The sequence below is a fragment of the Chelon labrosus genome (assembly GCF_963514085.1).
Source record: "Chelon labrosus genome assembly, chromosome: 10".
NCBI classification, from domain to species: Eukaryota; Metazoa; Chordata; class Actinopteri; order Mugiliformes; family Mugilidae; genus Chelon; species Chelon labrosus.
This window is the reverse complement of record NC_140360.1, coordinates 26,926,513-26,947,948: the sequence shown is the minus strand read 5'-3', so window position 1 is coordinate 26,947,948 and position 21,436 is coordinate 26,926,513. Positions and strand designations below refer to the sequence as shown.

Here is a 21,436-nt window from a genome sequence, read left to right as displayed (position 1 = left end):
GTACAGCAGTCCATCAGAGTACTTCATCACTTAGTAGGTGATGGCTCATTTTGTCCAATTTTTTTCTATTAAAGTTGTAATAAATGTCAATGGCTTAAAAATTGCCGTACAGAGGGCAGAACAAAACAGGTGCCAAATTCATTTGTATGGTAAATGGTCTTGCTTTTATATAGCGCTTTTCTACCTATTGGTAATCAAAGCCATTTACAGTCACAGACTCATCTATCCATTCGCTCACACAAGCACTCACACATTCACACACCAGTGTCACGCACTGGGAGCAACTGGGGATTCAGTGTCTTGCTCAAGAATCAAACCACTAACCCTCTGGTTCGTGGACAACCTGCTCTACCTAGCCACAGCCGCCCCTATAACACATGCCCAGATAATGAACAAATATTCTCATTATGAGATCAGTCCTTATATATATATATATATATATATATATATATATATATATTTACATATAAAAAGAAATATAGATGTAAATTGATATTTTATGTGACCGTGGTCATGTCAACACTTGTACGCAAAGACTCCAGCAATTCAGGGTCAAGAAAGTGTGTCAGTACTTGCCTATGTTGCCTGTGCGTATGTGGAGCCGTCCTCTGATGAGAGTGTGAACTGTCAATGGGCTGGGGGCTGAGCGATGACCCAAACCTGTGCCCGTCAGTAAGGTGTCCTCCCCCACGTAGTCCGTGGTCAGTACCTCCACCTCATGAAGGGCCTGTACTGCTGATTTACCCTGACGCAGCATGTACTGGGAATACATGAACGAAAAATCTGTGAGATGCAGTTATGAACAATATAGCGTATGCAAGTAAACACACTCAAGATTTCAAAGGTAAATTAGACACAAAAATGAATGAAAGCATGGATGGACGGCTTAGGAACTGTTGGGAATTTGTTTATTGATAAATTGATGGGTTCAGAACTACTCCCTAAATACTTTCTCTTTGCAAATATTACAAAAAAAATAATTTACACATTGAGGTTCTCAAGAGTTTCTGTCCAATCAATAATAGCAGAGTTGAAAAGACCGAAATTAAAAAGCCTTTCATCTCTGTTTCCTCGTTCTTCAGTGGATAAAATATTAAGAAATGCTGTGCTGCTTGCTCGAATCCTTGACCACAAATAACAGGAGCAACACTGATACTTTTCTTTTCTTTGAAAAACTTGCTTCCTTGTGTTAAAAGTGTTAAAGCAACACTGCATGAATCCAGGACATGTGCAGTAGTTTCATAAGGTGTGTAATGCATAATGCATGCGTTAACACAATGTGTTAAGTATTTGGAAATATCAGGTGACCACAACTTTTAATCACATTGTAACATGTTAAGGACCAGTGTGTAGGATCTAGAGGTACCTGCTGGTGAAGTTGTATATTGAAAGTAACTGAATAGAGTAATGTAGAACAGAGTTGATCCTTTTGATAATACAAAGGGATCAGTCTAAGCTAGCTAGTCAGCTTGCTGATTCCTCTAAGGCAGACCTGGGCATGGTATGGCCCGCGGGCCGTATACGGCCCTTTTGCTGACTCTGACCGGCTCGCGTAAAGTTCTCATTTGTTCTCGACAGATCATCCGGACAGAATTTTTTTTAGCCCGTTGTCTGCTAACTGGTCTGCTAACTGGTCTGCTAACTGGTTATAAAGACATAGCGACTCTGCTAACTGGTACAGAGTTACTACGTCTTTGTGTCAGAATCTCCGTTAACATATTTTAGTATTATTGGTCAACCGTATGAACTTCAGAGTGCCGCGCTGCTGTACCGATACGCTGTGCGGTTGCCAGGGCAACCATGAGATGTTCCTGCCTGACGCACGCAAAATACCTGCGGGTCAGTTCTGATAGATAGAAAATATTATCTTGCCGGATACAGTTATGGGTCTTGAGTTTGACACGTGTGGTTTAGGATGTTGAGTCGAATGAATGACCATTTATTTAATATGCAATAGTATTAGCCAATATAAATATTATATATGACCATTTAAAAACACAAATCATACTAATAGATTAACAGTTAAATAAATAAATTTAGTTTATATTTTAAAAGTTCATTGGTACAGATTTTATTTAAGATTTAATTAACTGCACTTTATAAGAGAATGTGTTCATTGTTAATAAAGCATTTCAAGTATGACTAATTGCTTTCTTGATCATCCCTTTACTAAAAACACCAGCACAAAATATAACATACCAATGCTGCAGGCGCAGAATTGAGTTCTGCCTATTGGCACGGACCTCCAAGATATTTACTGTTTCTCATGTGGCCCCTTGGGAAAAATAATTGCCCACCCCTGCTCTAAGGCCTACAGAGTGGTCATTTAGTAAGTAAATAGGTGTTGTACCTTGAGCTCTATGGCAGTAGAACCAATGAGGAGCAATGAGTCACTGTCCCAGATGTCGATGTGCATGGTATGGAGGGCCAGGTAGCGAAGGAACCAGCGCTTCTCTCCTGGCCTCAGGAAACTGTCATCCACTCTGAACTGCACCTGCAGACCTGGAGAGCCTGGACAAGGAGAGAAGACTTCAGATATTAAAAAATATGGACAATGTATAAAAGCATTAAATATGTGGACACCTGCAATACAGATGAAAACAGACCACAAATTTCACTGAACTCATATCAGCGGACTGTAATATACAGTAAATAATGCTATAAAGAAATACCTCCCAATAAAGTGACTAAAGTAGGGAGGTATTAGGTATCCAGTGGAACATTTATATTTGCTTGAGATCAAATAAACCTATTAATAACATTTACTGGTTAAACATTTGCAAAGACAGTTTTTTAAACATATTTAAAACTTGTGTTTCTTTCTGCGTTACTGCTATCAACTACTTGCAAGAGGTGTGACGCTGAACTGTGCTATCACTTCACCTATGTCCTAGTCTGTGCATGTAAGATACAAACATAAAATGGCGGCCGATTCATTAAAAACAAAACAAAAAAACGTCTCACTTAGTGATCAGTGGTCTTACATCTGTAGTAGTAAACTACTCCTAACAACTGCTTTTATAGCTTCAGTTAGCTGTAAATCACATTGTCCAGACTGACAAATTACTCACTGATCCTGTGCTGTGAGAGCGTAAGGCATATTTGGGAATAAAGGTTTGCTCCATCAGTTTTGACCTCTAACACACACAATGAAAAAGTGAGGAAAAAGTGACCACTGTGATTATTGAGCCTTTCCTTCCGCCCAGATGGGTTTAAATTTGCAGGAAGAGTCGTAACATCTGTCATCGGCCATGTGGAAAGATCCTAACTGGTGCAGTCCCAGCCCTCTGCTGGGTGGCATTATGACTGGTGACTGCGCAGCGTGAGAGTACAATAACCAGGGAGTATGAAGCCATTTCACAAAATCAGAGGCACCCGAGGGTTCCCATAATTCTAGATAATGGTGGCTCCAAACAGACTGCCAAAAAACCTCAAGAGGGATTTAATGAAAAGTGGGATAAAGTCATGGCTTAAGCACCCCATACACAATTGACACACTTGAACCTTGAAGAGGAGGAGATTTGAAGAGAATTCAGTTCGGAAGAACTACTAACACACAGTTTAAGGTTTTAAGAAGTTAATCTGAAGACCATGAACTGTTTGTTCAGTTGTCTTCTCTTGCAAGGTCACAGCCAAGGATGCAAACACAAATCTTTTCATTGTGATAAAATGAATGACCACGTTGTGACTAAAAGTACAAGCCATTCAAAGGAAAGTGATCAGCGATGTAACTCAGCTGTTGAGTGGGTACTGTGTGCACTGAGCTGCACCGTAAACCCAACCATCCACAGCGTGTTATTGTTGCCACGTGTGTTCATTAAAGGTGTGAGGGTGGCTCTGTGTGCCAACTTGAATCCTAGAATTCCCCCCAACCACAGCATCCCTCCAAGTCTGTATCAAAGCCCTCACGCTGCCTTTATTCCCATAAGTTGAACATGCAGAGAAGCAGCCGGCTGGATAGGAGCAGAGTAATGAGGACCTTTGGTGACAGACCTGCTGTGTTAAAGAGACTCTCTCATCACATGAAGGAAAACTTTTTCAAACACACATCTTTAGTGCTTGTCACTATTCCCATGATGCATGCATGAAAACTGAGACTGTTTTGAGGGTTGTTTCCTAGGGTTCAAACAAAAAGGTTTGAATCCAAATCTGATCTCAGCATCAAACCGACCTGCACAAGCTGATTCCTTATGGATCCCTTTATAGATATGTTTACATTTGAATGACTACTTAAACCTAAAAAACAATGAGCACCAAGATGTCCATGATAGCTTTAACTGGAACTTTTAAACCGTAACAGCTGATCATCACTACAAGCTGGAGTTTGTCCGGGTATCCTGGAATTGTAGATTTCCATCTCATGACTTAATCAAATTTTATTCTATGTAACAAAACCATCTAAGCTTCTTCCTATTGTAGCTTCCTTGAGCATCTCGTGGTCATCATTCATGAATGGAGCATAGGTGTCAGTGATATTTCCAATGTTGTCCTCTTCGATGAGGAAGTTCTAAAAACCTAGCGATTAAACTGCTGATAATGGGTGCCTTTGTTACGTAATAAACTAGCTGAAGAATTAAATTCCATTGGCAAAACATCATTTTGGTTTAAGTTATTATAACAACTAAAGCATTGTTCTGGATTCTCGAAATAGAAAATCCTCTGGGACTGTGTCTAGTGATATTATGATGAAATTGTATATACATTCTATCTGAATAGGTGGCAGAGAAAATGTTTTTAAAGCTATTGCAGACCTGTTTGAAAGTATTTAAAAAAAGGTTAAAGAAACGTAGGGAAGCAGACAAAGACCAGAGCAGTCTTGATATTTCCGTGCTCTCTTCTGTTCTTCAACTCTTTCCTACAACCAAACCAATTCAGACTCCTTCTCCCCCTCCTCCTTCCTTCTCCCCAGCCACCCGCCAACTCTCTCCACTTGGGCCATTAATTCTCCCAGCATGCTCTGGGCTTGTGTGCTGTGGAAGGGTAGCAACGAGAGCGCGGAGGGAGAGCGGGAGAGTGAGACAGACTGTGCTGCGTGTGTTTGTGCTCACAAGCAGGGAAGAGCTGACAGAACTGGCCCAAGGGTTGTACAGGGTAGCTCGTGTGTAGATAGGTCTGCAGACAAGAAAGCGGCACCCAACAGACTTCCCCCTAACCTGGATGGCCTGCCTGGTGAGTACACAGCAGTCTGTCCAGGCTGAAAATCCTGCAGGGGATCAACAACTCTCAACAACACCGAGAAGGCTGCAGGCAAAGAAAACAGTGAGGATGCAAAGTGCACTGATGGAGTAGAGACTGATGCAAACTGAAGCATTATGGGTAGACCAATCTTACACGTCATCAATATATCTGTGTTTGAAAAGAAACACATTTTATTGGCCAATCAGGGTTTCTTGCTGCAATATCACACATATGATTAACTTTTTTTTATATATATATGTTTTGACTAAAGCTCCCCGCACATGTTGATTGATAACATGGAAAATAACATGTTTATGCCACAAATACTCACAGAAAGTGAAACTGTGTTTGTTCAGTATCTGTGTCTGGATATGAACGCAGAATGCTAAACTGTCATCATATGACAGCTGACGGGCTGAGAGAGTTTTGCTAATGGAAACTGAACATTTCCTACTGCTGTAGCTTCACATTAAATTATTTTAAATGACAAAACCCAAACTGACTTTTATTATAAGGTAGTCACAGGAAATGTAATGTGTTTGACAGCATGCTCAGCACTTTGCTATCATTCATCAGAATCTTGTCTACAAAACAAGACAACGGTCATTTTTGTCCATTTTTTGGAAGGAGCAGCCACAGTGAGCTATTAGGTGAAGAGCTGCAGACTACAAGCTGCACACCTCCAAGTTCTCATAGAGGTAACCAGTTAACTTTCACTCACGTCGTAGGCAAAATAAAATCTGATCACTGTTGCTCACAGGCCACTTACTGCATGACAGTTTGTTTTGTGACATGTAGCACTAAAACCTCATTAGTTGTCACCACCGGATGTCACCATCTCGACCAGAGTTGACCTTTGAGATGGCCACTTTAAAAATACTAGCCCTATAGTTGTTTGCTTCCACCAACCAGTAAAGTTGCAGTTTACTTCCATGTCTGTCAACGCTCATAAAACTATAGAATATAGGGATTTAATAGAGGGGTTTTTACAGAACATTATGATCACAGCAAAGATGACTTTGATATAGAATGCAGTCACTTCACCCATTTATTCTATCAGACATTTGCATGCGTTATAGGCAGAAACTTGTTCTCTGAGGTCACAGTGACCTTCAACACCAAATTTAAATTCATCCCACAGTCTAAGTCAACATTTTTGCACATTTAATTAAATCTATTTTTGGCCATTTTAGGCCTTTATTTCATAGTGACAGTGAAGAGAGAAAGGGCATCATGTGGCGAGAGAGATAGGGTGCCTGCTCAGCCAGGCGAGAAACAGAAAAGTGCACTTTTTTGGCAAGTTTTAAGAAAATCCTTCAAGGTGTTCAATCACTTTCTTGAGAAATGGACGGATGCCCGGACAATCTGAAACACTATGCCTCAGATACTGTATGTCTGTCGAGCGCAGAGTCTTGAACAGAGCTCTTATCAGGAGGCAAAATGAACAAAAAACAGCGTGGGTTGACTCTCGCTGTGCGGTGCATATCTTGGATTATTCTTCTCCCAGGTTAATAATTGCTCAGAATCAGTTCACGTATTGATTTGTTGTGACTGTATCATTATTTGTTTAAGTTGGTCCTACCACTGACTTTACAATGAGATTCTCTCTTGTTGAAGCTCCATATCATTCATTTAGTCTCCGCTAAACACTTTTATTCAATTACATACAGTTTAACCATTCCAATTTCTTTCACGTAATCATGAAAAACGTTATTTCCTGAGTGAAATCAGCCGTTGAGATAAGAGTTTATGAGTCAGCTGATATCCATGAGGAAATTATCAAGCCACAGCAGTGCCTCATTCCTCTCACAGTCTTTGAGTGTTTATAGCTACCAGTGTCCTCTGGTCTGTATGACTGGGAGGAAAAGACCAATGTTTTCTTTGGTCACAAAAATGATGGAACTTGAAAATGCATGTTTGGAAGCCCCATTCAAAAGGATTAACTCAAATCATTAATATCCAAAAACCTTAAAGAAAGGCTACTGGACTTGTAGAGTTTCTTGAAGACGTTTTGCTACGGTAGCTTCTTGATTTTAAAGGACTGGTGGGGAGTCGAGGTTTAAATAGGAATATCCATGGGTGTAAGCCATCAGAGACTCACTTGATTGGTGTCTGTTAATGACCTGATACTAGCTGTCATTAGAGGAGACTGTTTGACCCTGTCCTCTTTCTCCAATGAATGGTGCTCTAATGACCCATTGTCAGTGTGAGGCTCCAGTCTCAAGGTGTGAACAGGGGTGAAGTGTCTTGGGGACAGAAGTTAAGACTGTATTGTAACTCATTAATGAGTCCAGACCGCCGAGAACAGGTTTTGAATCTGTCACTGTGCAGATAAATGATTACCAAATCCTATACCACATATTTTCTGAAGTTAGAGCAGATCTGGCATGTACCTCTTTGGACATATATCGAAATTTACATATGATTGTATGTTTTTTCATATAGAGTGAAACTAACTTGACAGCTAGTGAAAAACCAGTGAAAACATGAAGTGGTTTCATTAGGCTCACACACAGAGGAAACAGCAGACAATGGATCATCTATCTTGCAGAATACTTGGATTACTCACATCTTTTTGTATGAATTAAAGCGCAGGCAATAAAAGCATGTTCAATCTTATACGTCAACTTTAATTTGTCTAATTAGGTAGTAAAAGAGAGCTGCAAAAATGTTATTGTAAAAGGGAAATGAAACTGCCTCCCTCAATCAGTATCAGTATAATCTAGTGTATTTGTCAAAGTGTTGTAACTGCAAGTGTAATTTCTATCCAAGGATGCAATGCAGCAAACTAAGTAAAAGTCACTATGGATTTGTGTAATATAAGAAAAAAAACAATGTCTTAAAACACACAACAACACAGCTTAATTTTCACAATCTATCTTGCAAGCATCCTTCATGATTATCTTCTTTTCAGTAAAACTGCCTTTATTCCTCTTGCATGTGTAATATATTGAGTATGAAAGAACATTCAACTGAGAGTCTGAATACTAAAATAGATTTGCTGTAAAAGCCTGAATAGTTTCAGTTGGTTTTACTGAACTGCAAAAAGTATTTAGTTAACTGCTACATGCTTGGAGCTAAATGCTAAAGTCAGCATCCTACCATGCTCACAGTGACAATGATGTTCAGAAGCTGCAGTACATGCCAAGAAAAACCGACGGGATTTTGTGTACTGACACTCTGCCACAGACACACTCACAGCCAAGAGGCACTTATAGGAAGGGCCATAAATGTGCATCTAGCGAGTGTCAAGGCTCTGTCAGAGTCTATGTCTTTCCAACAGAGAAATGCAACTCTGACAGAGGTTTCTCATGGCTCTTGGCTCCGACTACCAGAGCTACATGTCTGTTCATGCTACACTGAGTGGTGGTCAGTCAGTTGCCCCCAAGCAGCAATCCCTAAGGCTGAAAAATGAAGCAAGCACTGAGGTGTAGTTCCTTCAGTGGCCACTTGACGTCCACGTTCACAGCTGAAATAAACAACTTTATTGCCCGAAGAATGGATTTGTCAATTCGAGATCATTTTCCCACTCAGTCAACATCATGACATTCAGATGCAGACACATTGAAAAGTCTTTAATAGGAATTCTAAAGTAAAAGCGAAAAAATAAGTGTGGTCTGGATTAGGTTCTGCAATCACTCCCCCGAACACCAAGACTATTAAAGGCGTCGAGGACACCACAAACCATACGCTACTCGATAAAACAAACAAACAAACAAATGTGGACGCTTATTTAATGTGTTCACAAGGCCACACAGCAAACAATACCAACACCTCATCTCAGCAATGAATCATGAATGCGGTAGCAGTAAATATTGCCTCGGGCTGCAAAGACTTTCCAAGAATGGGAAAGAGAAAACAAAAATCAATCAGCTCAATGTTAGACGTCGTACAGAGGGATTTCAATCACATCGACAATTTGAAGCATCTAATGGAAAGACTATGACCCTGAATCTGCTGAAGAATGGCAACCGCAGCTCAGCCATTCATTCACACAGTAAAATATCAATGAAATACCATGCTCCTGAAGGAGGAACAGTCACTGTACTGTCTGGATACTGATTATAGCTATAAAGGGAAATTCCTACCCGTTACAGCTTTTAAGCTTTTTTACCTAAACTGATGATAACATAAGGCACATCTAAGCTTTTCTCAAATTACCGGGAAACATAACACTGTCATTGTATCCTCAATCTTTTTATGGATTATATTAGCAACCTAAAGCTTATTTACCCACCTGGAAGATGAAATTCTGCTGATTAGTATTTAAAACAGGCCTATATAACCTTTACTAAATTGTCCAATGTTCCTTGATTTTCCGGGATGACATTGAGTCAGCTGTTCTTTATAGACACTGGCATTATGTGACCTGAAATAAATGTAGTGAAATGAGACCACAATCAGGACAAACACAAATATGCCTTCTGGGGTACAGTATCTGGTTTATAAGTTAATATGTGCCAATACTATGGCCAGAGAAGAGTTATATATATTATAATAATACGGTCAGATTTACATATACTCATATGTACTTGGGTGCTGACCAATATATTGTATTTTCATGATATGAACGTAAACAGCAAACACAAAAGGCGACAAGCTTTTTTTATAGCCACATTAAAGGCGGCATGTTTAATCATGCTCAAATGACCAGAACACCCATAAATGCATTAATCACAATCACAACAATGCGCTCTCGCATTTGAATTAAACTGAAACACTGTATCCCACCTGACAGTTTCCCTGATTTCAGCCAAATACAGGGTTGTTCATATGAACTGTTCTCATGAACACAGTAAACATTTGAAGGCAGCATATTTGACTCTGATTATAGAACTGTCGTCTACAGGTAAATGTCTACAGGTTTTACTGTGTCATTGTTGCCTGACGTTGTAATTTTATGTATTTAATGTGACATTTTGCAATTTCATAACAAACCTCAATGACTAGGTCTGTCATTAGCGCATTAACAGTGTTTACCTTTCTGGTAGTTGAGCATGTTAAACAAACAGTAAATTAACAAATGGTTAAATGAGAAACTGTCGCGCTTAATCACTCAAATAAGAAAAGAAGGCTTTAGTAGTTCGGTCTGTTAACAGGTGGAAAAGCTCCCAGCCACAGAATATCTGGAAGGATTTGTCTTGATGTAGGAGGGCTTTGAGGAAGTGCACACTGGATGATATAAGCTGAGAGAGAAGCAGAGGCAGACTGAGAAATATTGACAGAGTTAGAGTTAGACTGGAGTGTGTGTCTGGGGAGTGAAGAATATGGGTAGGTGTAGGAAGAAAGGCGTGGGGGGAGGGTGTTGTTTGTGTGTTCAATATCATGCTCTGTCAGAAGCTGTAATATCTCTTCCATTTCATTAGTTGCTACATGAATAGACGAGACATCAATCAGAGCCCGCTCTGCTGATTGGAAAGGAAGTGCCTCAGAGAACATCGCGGAGCATCGTGGAACGAGCTTGAATTTTGTAGGAAGTAATCGAACAATGTTAACCTGGACAGCAGTAAAATAAATCACAGCCCTGGTTTATGAGCATAATCTGAAACAGATTCTCTGACACAGGTTGTGATCGATGCCATAAACCTACGCAGAAGTGTGTGTATTTAACAGAGCATGGACATGAAGAATTCATTCTGTAGTCCTCAGTCATAGAACCTTTATACACTGATCAGCCACAACATTAAAACCACTGACAGGAGAAGTAAATGCCATTGACCATCTTGTGACAATCCAATGACACTCCTTGATGGCACCAGCCATCCCCAGCAGGATGCAGCCTGACACAGACACACACACAAAAACGCTTTAGGAACAACTGAAAAAACATGAAGAACAGAACAAAGTGTTGACCTGGCCTCCAAATTCACTAGATCCCAAACTGATCAAGTATCTGTGGGATGATCCACAGAGGCCCCTCCCTTCAACCCATAGGACCCAAAGGCCCCCACTAACAACATTCTGGTGCCAGACACCACAGGACACCCTCAGAAGGCCCATGTCCATTCACTGATGAGTCACAACTGTTTCGGAGGCACAAGGGAGACCTACACAATATTAGGAAGGTGGTCATAATGTTATGCCTTTGGATAGTGAGATGAAGCCGGAGAACACGGAGAGAACTCTTGCAGACACAGGGAGAACATGCAAATTCCAGTGCTGACACAACTCGCAAATCCATACCTTTGTTGACAGTGCCATCTTTGTTGATGGAGGCCAGGACACAGGGAAGTGGATCACTAGCTTTGTGTTGAGCCTTGTCACTGGTGAGTAGCTTCAGCTGCTGCGACGTGACTGGTGGAAAGCGATAGAACTGGAAGGTGACGTAGATGTTGTCAGGCCAGTCAGGACCAACACCTGCCATTGGTATTCTGTCAAAACAAACAGTGATTGATTATTCCAAAAAATATTTGCTGATAGCTCTATATCTATAAGCTACACTGAAAATCTACGTGTAAATATATGTTTAAGCGACTGATTTAAAACCCTGAAGCTGATGACAAAATAATAAATTCTTTGATCTTTTTATTACAAAATAAATATGCTGAGTGGAGTGGCATGCCTATGTGAGAATTTACGGTTGAAAATGTCATTAAAATCCTGGGAAAGCAAATCACTTTACAGTTAATGATTTACCTCAGACAATTCCAGGAAAGAAAAAGATTAAATTACAGTTCTTGCAGGTCCTATCAGAGTCAGTAATTCAGATTTATAGCTACTTAAAATTGAAAACCCAATAATCAACAGGAGGATGAAAAGTTAAGGGGGTAAATCACACCTCTAAAGAGGCTATAAATCAGACTGTTGATAGAGGAGGTACAACATCACACATTTAATTCTTAATAAGCAGAAAGCGTAGCTTCTTCAAGCAGAACGAAAACTTCTGTGGAAAGTTCTGAGGAAAAGTGTGTATAAATATGGTTGTATTCCAGTCTGTTAACACACATGGGATCCTATTTCTTGTTTACTAGGACTGCTATTCAGAAAAAAAAAAAGTCTGCGCGGTTATGGAAACCTCCTGGTGCAGTGTATTGCTTTTCATACAACACCACCCTCTGAGTGTGATTTCACACACACATACACATTTCCAATCCCACACTTCAAAGTGCAAATGCAGCCCACGAAAATTCCCGGCAAGCGTCTGAGCATCGATTCCAGCATTGCACACACTAAATAATGATAATAAGTTTCAGAATGGGCCTCTTTTGGTTGCCATTTGATGAGTAGATTAGCAATCAGTCATTGAGTATTCAATAACAATGAGCTTAAAAAAAAAAAATAAAAAAAAAGGAGGAGTGCTGGGAGACCCCCGTGACCATGGGCAGTCTGTCAGAGCCGCAGATTTCAAAGTGGAATCTAATAAGAGCGACTTATGACCTCCCAGTCAATCACCCACTATGGCATTCCACTGTTAAAAATGCTACCGTGCTCCATCTTCAAAGAGGAGCCGGCATTAATATTCATTTTGTAAACAGACAAGATTGATAATTATGGCGCCTGGGCGAGGGGTAGAAATTACACTGCCTATCCACAGGCTCCCCGCTTGCCTAAGTGCTACTGCTGCCGCTGCCTAAATCCCTGCCTACCATACCTGTTTGTCATAATTACGAGGTAACCCACCCTCACCCCACTCTACAACGAGCCACACAGATACGCAATATGTTCAAGAGCGTGGCTACAGATTGCACTTTCGGTTTGCCTTGAGAAAGAAAGATTCTTAAGGCAAGGATTCTTGTTAAGATGTAGTAAAAATCCATACTTTCTGAAATTACACTCTGTTTTGCTGAGCTTTCTCCAACTGATAGCTAACTTAACTGCAGGCTTTAAATATTTACTTTCGTAATCTGACAATATACCTAGGTTTATACAACCAAATCGTTTTAAAGTTTCAACAGTTTTAAAGTCTTTATGGTATGTGTGGACATCAAACATTCACAACAGCAGCAGTAAAGTTGAACCAGGACGTGTTCTGGAAGTGATGAAGGTTTAAGTGGAATAGTTTACCTACATAACATTACTCTTCATCTTCAGGTTCTCCTCTTAAAGCAAGTTTGATTAGTCTAAGGCAGGGATGGGCAACCTAAATGATGGAGGGGGCCACAATTTTTCATCAACACTACCAGAGGGCCACATAGGACCGCACACTTAACCAAATATGATAAAACTGCCATTTTAAATATGTTTGTGTGTGTATACTTAGAATACATTTATATATATATTTATAAATATATATATGTATATATGTGTGTGCTTAGTGAAGCAAACAAAAAATAACCACTTACTGTGATTTATTTATTTATTTAATTCATTTGTGCATTTTTACACCAAGAAACAGTTTAACATTTCCCCTGTATACCCACTCTACCTCACCACTACCAGCAGTGGGCACTGGTAAAAAGCCGCTGTTGTTTGCGTACTTTTAATTTAAGGTCCACTATGATAGCAGCCCTTGCAGCTTCACTTCTCGTATTTAACTTTGTGCAACGTGTTGTAGCGGCAACTTAAATTGAAATCTTTCATGGCAGATAGCGTCTGTAAGCAGACTAAGCACAGGTTTGCCTTTACATTCTGTGAACAGATAACTTTCTTTCACCTGAAAGACACGATTTTCTCGATCAGATTTTCTCTCTCCTCCGCTCTTCGCCATGGCGCAACGTCTCTTCTTCACTGGTGGAGAAGACCCGGTGGAAGCGTGTGCGAGGCGGCGTCTGCATTAGAGGCGCCATCTAGTGGCCAACTGTGTCATTACAACTGATTCAGTGCCGCAGAGGATAGAGATTTATAATTTTCAAAGATTTATCTAAGGGCCACGTCGAGTGAGGTCACGGGCCGCCAGTTGCCCATCCCTGGTCTAAGGGTATGTAAAGGTTTTACTTTTACTCTTACTGCTATTTAGGCAGCAATGTTTCACTTTAGAGGCTCAAACACACAATGACAGCAAGTGAAAGGAAAACACTGTTACATGGTTTGAGTGTTCTTCATGTGTGCCTTGTCTTTTCCCTCTCCCTTGTGCCTCCTGTAGGGTACACCACCCACGCACCCCCGTCCTGGAGCGGATGGTTGAGCGCAGATGTTCCCTCATAAGAGTTGTATCATAAGTACCAAGATTGGGAGAGAAGGCCACGGTATGCTGAGGGGGCCATTTGGGCAGCAATCAGGCTGCCTGTGTGCTTGGGGATGAAATTACTCCCTCAGTGCGGAGGGATGGTGTCGTAATTTAGGTTTTTGTTGTATTTGATATCATAGCTGGTAGTTGTAGCTGAGATTATTCTTGGTTTCTGTTACAGCTTGAGCTGTTATTTGGTTATGTTTTTTTCACAGTGCATAAATACTATTAGTATTTGTTTTTTCCGGCCTTTTCTTCCCAGATTCTTTCTTTTATTGCAGCTCCCCTCATCCCCTAGCCCATTTCGACGGACATAACAGCCACAATCACAGCAGCTTGAACAAACAAGTAATTTGAGGGCCTGCCTCGGTTTCTGGAAGATTCTGAGGGGCATTTTTCATGAATGCCTGACAATATTTCAAAGACTCACTGATAAAAATAACTGCGAAGCAGGAAAAAGGATGCAGCCCCAATAATTTTCATATGCCTTTGGGTTGTAACAAGATTTCAAGTGGTTGTTGTTGCTGTTGCTGCTTAGCCTCTTTCCTGCCACTTCTTTCCTCCTTTCCATGTGCTGAAGCACGGCTGCAGAATGGAAGCATTCATACTCCACTGACGTCATCACTTAGCTTCAGGTTATTTGATGATGTGTCAAGGACACTTCAGGCACAACACACACATTGTTGTGGTAGTCAATGCGTTGTTTGATTGTAAGGTTTGTAGCTAGTCTACCAACAAAAGCTCACATGTTCCATATTTCTCCATTATAAAAAAAAAGTTACATTAGAGCTACATTACATGATTACATATGATCATGTGGGATATAAACTATAGCCCCAAGTCTGAAAAATTCAGGTCAGTTATCAGACCTGAGTCTGCTATCAATTTCCTATTGTTCGTCTAACCTAGCAACAGTAATATAAGAAGTTGGAACCTGACAATGGGTAGGGGATCTCTGATTGGTGGTCAGCAGACCAACAAAGGGTCGATTGTAACTGAAAGCAGGCCTATTGTATCCATTCACACACAGTTATGTGTTCAGTGTGCATCACATGTATCTAAACAGCCAGAAATTACATTGGACTGTGGTTTGTACACAAGAGGTCATGGCACCATGGTGGTGATTCTATGATAAACAAGACAACTACAGTATAAACACTGCTGACAGTGCTGATGACAAGATAGAAGGACACCAAAGTGGAGTGTTTTGTACCCATCCTTCAGCAGCCCTCCTCTACTGTCAGCCCCTGTCAAGAGGGGATGCCCGCTGGAGGAGCATCCCCGCTTCCCATGGTTGTTGTGATGGGATGCTGACAGAGGTACTATTCAGCCAATGGTGACGGGAAATGTGTTTTTTCTGCAGTTGTGGCTGTATGTGTGAATGCCGTGTGTGGGTATGTACTTGACATACACTATATTACCAAAAGTATTCGCTCACTGCCTTTACTCATTCTATGAACTGAAGTGCCATCCCATTCCTAACTCATAGAATTCAATATGATGTCGGTCCACCTTTTGCAGCTATTACAGCTTCAACTCTTCTGGGAAGACTGTCCACAAGGTTGAGGAGAGTGTTTATAGGAATTTTTGACCATTCTTCCAAAAGCGCATTGGTGAGGTCACACACTGATGTTGGTCGAGAAGGCCTGGCTCTCAGTCTCCGCTCTAATTCATCCCAAAGGTGTTCTATCGGGTTCAGGTCAGGACTCTGTGCAGGCCAGTCAAGTTCATCCACACCAGACTCTGTCATCCACGTCTTTATGGACCTTGCTTTGTGCACTGGTGCACAGTCATGTTGGAAGAGGAAGGGGCCCGCTCCAAACTGTTCCCACAAGGTTGGGAGCATGGAATTGTCCAAAATGTTTTGGTATCCTGAAGCATTCAATGTTCCTTTCACTGGAACTAAGGGGCCAAGCCCAGCTCCTGAAAAACAACCCCATACCATAATTCCTCCTCCACCAAATTTCACAGTTGGCACAATGCAATCTGAAATGTACCGTTCTCCTGGCAACCTCCAAACCCAGACTCGTCCATCAGATTGCCAGATGGTAAAGCGTGATTCATCACTCCAGAGAACGCGTCTCCACTGCTCTAGAGGCCAGTGGCGGCGTGCTTTACACCATTGCATCCGACGCCTTGCATTGCACTTGGTGATGTGTGGCTTGGCTGCAGCTGCTCGGCCATGGAAACCCATTCCATGAAGCTCTCTGCGTACTGTACTTGGGCTAATCTGAAGGTCACATGAAGTTTGTAGCTCTGTAGCAATTGACTGTGCAGAAAGTCGGCGACCTCTTTGCACTATGCGCTTCAGCATCCGCTGACCCCTCTCCGTCACTTTACGTGGCCTACCACTTCGTGGCTGAGTTGCTGTTTTTCCCAAACGCTTCCATTTTGTTATAATAGAGCTGACAGTTGACTGTGGAATATTTAGGAGCGAGGAAATTTCACGACTGGATTTGTTGCACAAGTGGCATCCTATGACAGTTCCACGCTGGAATTCACTGAGCTCCTGAGAGCGGCCCATTCTTTCACAAATGTCTTGTTTCACAGTCTGCATGCCTGAGTGCTTGAATTTATACACCTGGGGCCAGGCCAAGTGATTAGAACACCTGATTCTGATCATTTGAATGGGTGAGCGAATACTTTTGGTAATATAGTGTATGTGTGGAGGATGACTGGCAGGACTTCATGCCTGGTTTAAGAGCGCTGAAATCTTGGCTGCCATTCAAGAAAAAAAAAAAAAGAGTGAGAGAGAACTCTCAAAGGGGGTATTGTCCTTGGCCGTCAACCAAAACGCCTAAAAGATGTATCTATTTCTCCATACAGATAAATGGCCAGTGGCTCGGTGTACAAAAAGATGTTGGTGCGCTGTTGTCAAATCAATGACTGCTCTGTTTCACTAACAATACAGCAGCTCTGACATTTCTGGAAGCACAATTAACTGAGCTTTCAGTAATACTTCAGGAGCATATCAATATATGAGCCAAATCTGTTGTGATCTATAAGACAATAACAAATATTGTGCAGTATATGAGCTGCTGCTGACAGTCAATATTAACACAGTAGCTACATGTGACAGAGTGCTGCAGGCCTCACCTGGTAAACGCCAGAAACTGGAACACCAGCAGGTTTCCCTGGAGGAGGTCAATCTCTTCCCGCTGGGGATCAAAGGGCAAGGGTTCTGTGGGGTCCAGGACTTCTGCCACCTGCCCACTAGTGTCCGCAATGTCAGGGAAACCAGAGGAGAAGAGGTGGGCCAAAGAGCTCCTGGAGCTGACCGAGCAGGAACTAGAGAAAGTAGAGAAAACGTTCAGATTCGTACACATCGATCATTCACCAAGCTGAATGGACTTCAGCGAGCGTGGTGCTTTACGAGCAGCAGGAGGTAATGTGCTCAGCTTCTCCTGCAGTGGCCTCACCTGGGTGATTTGTGGTTGGAAACGAGGCAGAAAATCTTTTGGGGTGTGAGTGGAATGCAGTGCTGTTTTATCATTTCACACCCGGCTTTGTTCACCTTAGATCCACTCTGACTCAAGATGTTTATCTTCCAGGAGATAACTTCAGTTCAGTCACTTGATCTTGTTAAACCAAACTTGAATTTCAATATCCGTGTGGGCTTCACAAAAATGTGGTGAAACGATGATTAGACAGCCCAGGGATGTCAGTAATATCCGTCAAGCAGCAGCAGCAATACTTACAGGAGAGAGAGGACGGGTGCCAAAGCACTCCCTCAGGATTTTCTAGCATAATTGGCAGTTATCTCTAATCATAGTGGCCACCTGTTTTTCTGCAACTATGGTAACATTCATAACTTATACTTTCAACGCTGACACCAAACACTCTCAGTATGATAAACACAGTGCACAGATGGCTGGCTAAAGTGCAAGCATTGGAAAATGAACGATAATGTTTGGGCTTATAACAGCAACGCAGCCTGTGTCCATTTGGTAAACAGTTGAGCCTACGGTGTCACATTTGCAAAAGAATGAAGCCTTGATCAAACTAATTAAGGTAACAACAGAGAAGGAGGCAGTCGATTGGGTTTTCCCCTCCAGCTGTGTCAATTTCATGCCTTCCTTCTCCTCCCCATTGCTCAAAGTTGCGTCTTAATTTAGCCCCAGTGGATTAATATTCGAGCCGTCATTTTTATTTCAAAAGGGGCTCGATCAGATATGCACAGCAACTTCAATTAAACTTCTTCAGACTTTATTGTTCTTCTCAAAGAAGTGGGTCATTCCAAACTAAAAACAGTCAAAAAGATGTTTTGGCTCTGAGTGAGGAGGCAGAGATGTTTCAGCCCACTGAACTGAACAGCATCGTGCCTGGATCCAGACTCTGGGATTGGGAAACTGTTTCAGTGCCAGCTGCTTATTTACAGACTCTCTGTGCTAATACAATGCCTTGTTTCTGAGTTACTGTGCCCATTATTGTAGAATGCACCTTCTCTTTGTTCCATCTCAACAGACCTGGCTGATAGCACGATTGTAAGTTGCGAGCTCAGCTGAATGCGTTCTGTTAAACTAAATCAAAGTCAAAATCTCTCCCTTACAGCTGGATTTAATCCTGGGAGTTCACACTCACAAATTAAACTGAGACCATTACCCAAAGTGTCATGTAAAGCCTGACAAAATGATTTCTTTAAATTGGCGCTGAGCTGAATTCTCCTACACGTTGACAAAGCTGCTATACCACCCAGAGCACACATGTTGCCAATTAGCGAGACAGTCGATATCCCTCAGCAGACAAGACAGTGAACTTCTGTGGTAATAAAGAACCGTGCTGGTGCTCACACGAGATAACAGATGAGATACAACTGCAACATGTTGCCATTTAAACTGAATTCTTTCAACACTGATACCTAAAAGACACGAGTAACACTCAAGTGACTCTCTCATGTTGGAAAGGAGAGGTTAAACTGCAGAGAGGTGCTAATCACAGAAGTGCAACAAAGGCAGGGAATGTGCAGCAACCTCAAGCTCCATATGTGTTCATCCAGGATGGCTGTATGGCCAAAATGCACCCGTTCATATGTCTGGAATGTTCTTCTTACACTCAAGTCAGGTCCTCCCTCATATGGAAAACACAGACTTTTTTTTTTATAGATACAGCTTCCCATGGTAAATGTTTATGTTCAACATGTATTGTACAGTATGTCTTATATGTCTTAAGTATGAGGCATATAAGACATACATACATATTTACTCATGAAAATTGCAGCTTAAGCAAAAAGAATAACTTAATTATTATAGCAGAATTAAGTTTGAATCAAGTAAACATCACAGTGTATTTGTCGTTCATGAAGCATATAAATGTATATGTCCTGCGTGCTGTTTGAGACTATTCATTAAATATATCTCAGTTAAAGCCATACAGCATACCTTTTATTTCTAAATATATACAATCATAAACATGGGAAATTGAATGCATTTATATTGCACACTTCAGCCTTAGTTCCACAACGCATTTAACAATGTCTCTGCGAGTGAATGGGTAACGGGTAACTTTCACTCAAACTGGCACTGGCCTGCCATTGGGAGCAAATTGAGGTTCTGTGTTTTGCCCACAGGAGACCTCAGCACATGAAGGGGCCTGGTATCAACTCCGTAATTAGTGGACAACCCGCTCTACCACCTGAGCCACAGCCATTCAGGTGGGTTTTTGTTTGTGTGTAACCCTGGTTTTGAAGAAAGGCTAACTTCAGCAACATTTGAATAAACTGATGTCCTTGACGGTTACAAATACCCGTCATTAAATTTAATTCCATCTACTGGATGATGAGAAGGAGAAGGAGAAGGAGAAGGAGAAGGAGGATGAGACCAGACCAGACCAGACCAGATATGATAAGATCTCATCTCATCTCATGACATGAGACAAACATTTAATAAAATGTATCCATATTTCCAATGACCAATTCAATTCCACTTAAGTTAGTGTTCAGCTAATGGATTTCCAGGGCTGCACATCATGAGCATCTATCATTGCATTATTGTTTCACATATAACAGCTGGCCTCTTTATTGCAATCCATGTTGCACAGCTGATGCCAATAACAACACCCATAGCCTTTTCACAGAAGATCTGAGATAGCTTTGTGTTGCAGAGAGCAGATCTGACGCCACTACAAATAACTCAAATATACATGAGTGATGATCATTCAGAGGCAGAAAAGAGGCAGAAAATTAAATGATTAAGGAAACAATATTCAGCATGTTTTATGAACGAGGTCCTGTGTTATTCTTTGAGACAAACCTGTGACATTTAATTTGTTTTACTTTTTGAGCAGTTTCATATAACTGTCAGCTTTTTAACCTGATGGCATTTGTTGATAACACCTTCAGCAAAAACTGTCACGGAGGCTTTGTAGAGCATAAAATCCTTCTTATGTTCTGAGACAGATCATTGCTCACGTCTGAAGCTGACAACAGAGCGAGGGGCTCACCTTGGCACATTCATCCCCAGAGTGATGACAGGGGCATGGACAGGGGTGAAGGGCAGCTCCTGAAGTTGGTCTCCTTCATCCTGCATTGAAGGTGACTTGTCCCTTTCCCGCTGAAGGTCCATCTCCAGGTGGGCAATGTTGCTGACAGCTGAGTGAGCCTAGAACAAAATAAGATGATGGAAGAAACAATCAATAAATGATCAATAAATTAGAATTGCTCCAAAATTAGTATTTTTGTTACTTTGCACCCATGCTCTGTTTTCAAGACAGCTTATCCTTTACTAGGTGGACATTCATTAGCTTCATAGAAGATGGCTACTTATTCTAGACGTGTGACGTGATTAAATAACTGCACTACTGTACAGTTAAGGGAAGCAAGAAGTCCAAAAATTGACAAATTTTACTAAACATAAATGCATGTGGATGCATGTAAGTTAAAGGGGAACTACTGATTTTTTCAACCTTTACAACCTACAACTTATTTCTAGCATAAAATACGATCTTTTACTCACCCATATAACTTTTGTGTCATTTGCACTCATTCAGGAGATAATTAGATCAATGTATATCCATATAGTGGGAGTGACATGCTAGAAATAGTAGTTCCCTTTAAATATAATTATTCTGAATTGATATAAATTAAAACTGTTGTATGGAGTTTTGGATTAAAGCCTCGTGGCAATAACAGAGAACGCTTAGTGGTGGATTTGTCAA

At 41.2% G+C, this 21,436-nt stretch overlaps 1 protein-coding gene across 1 annotated transcript; it reads right to left on the bottom strand.

Moving 5' to 3' along the window:
• Positions 1-565: 565 nt before the first annotated feature.
• On the bottom strand, positions 566-20,890 carry LOC311494166 (nephrocystin-4-like; the record flags this gene model as incomplete). The annotated part of the gene is made up of 5 exons (XM_084553076.1): positions 20,723-20,890; positions 17,381-17,572; positions 11,200-11,549; positions 2,351-2,511; positions 566-760 (listed from the first exon to the last, which is right to left on the bottom strand). Exons 1-5 carry the CDS (start codon positions 20,842-20,844, stop codon positions 566-568), a joined length of 1,020 nt encoding a protein of 339 aa, XP_084409202.1. The 5' UTR covers positions 20,845-20,890.
• Between the last annotated feature and the right edge of the window lie 546 nt (positions 20,891-21,436).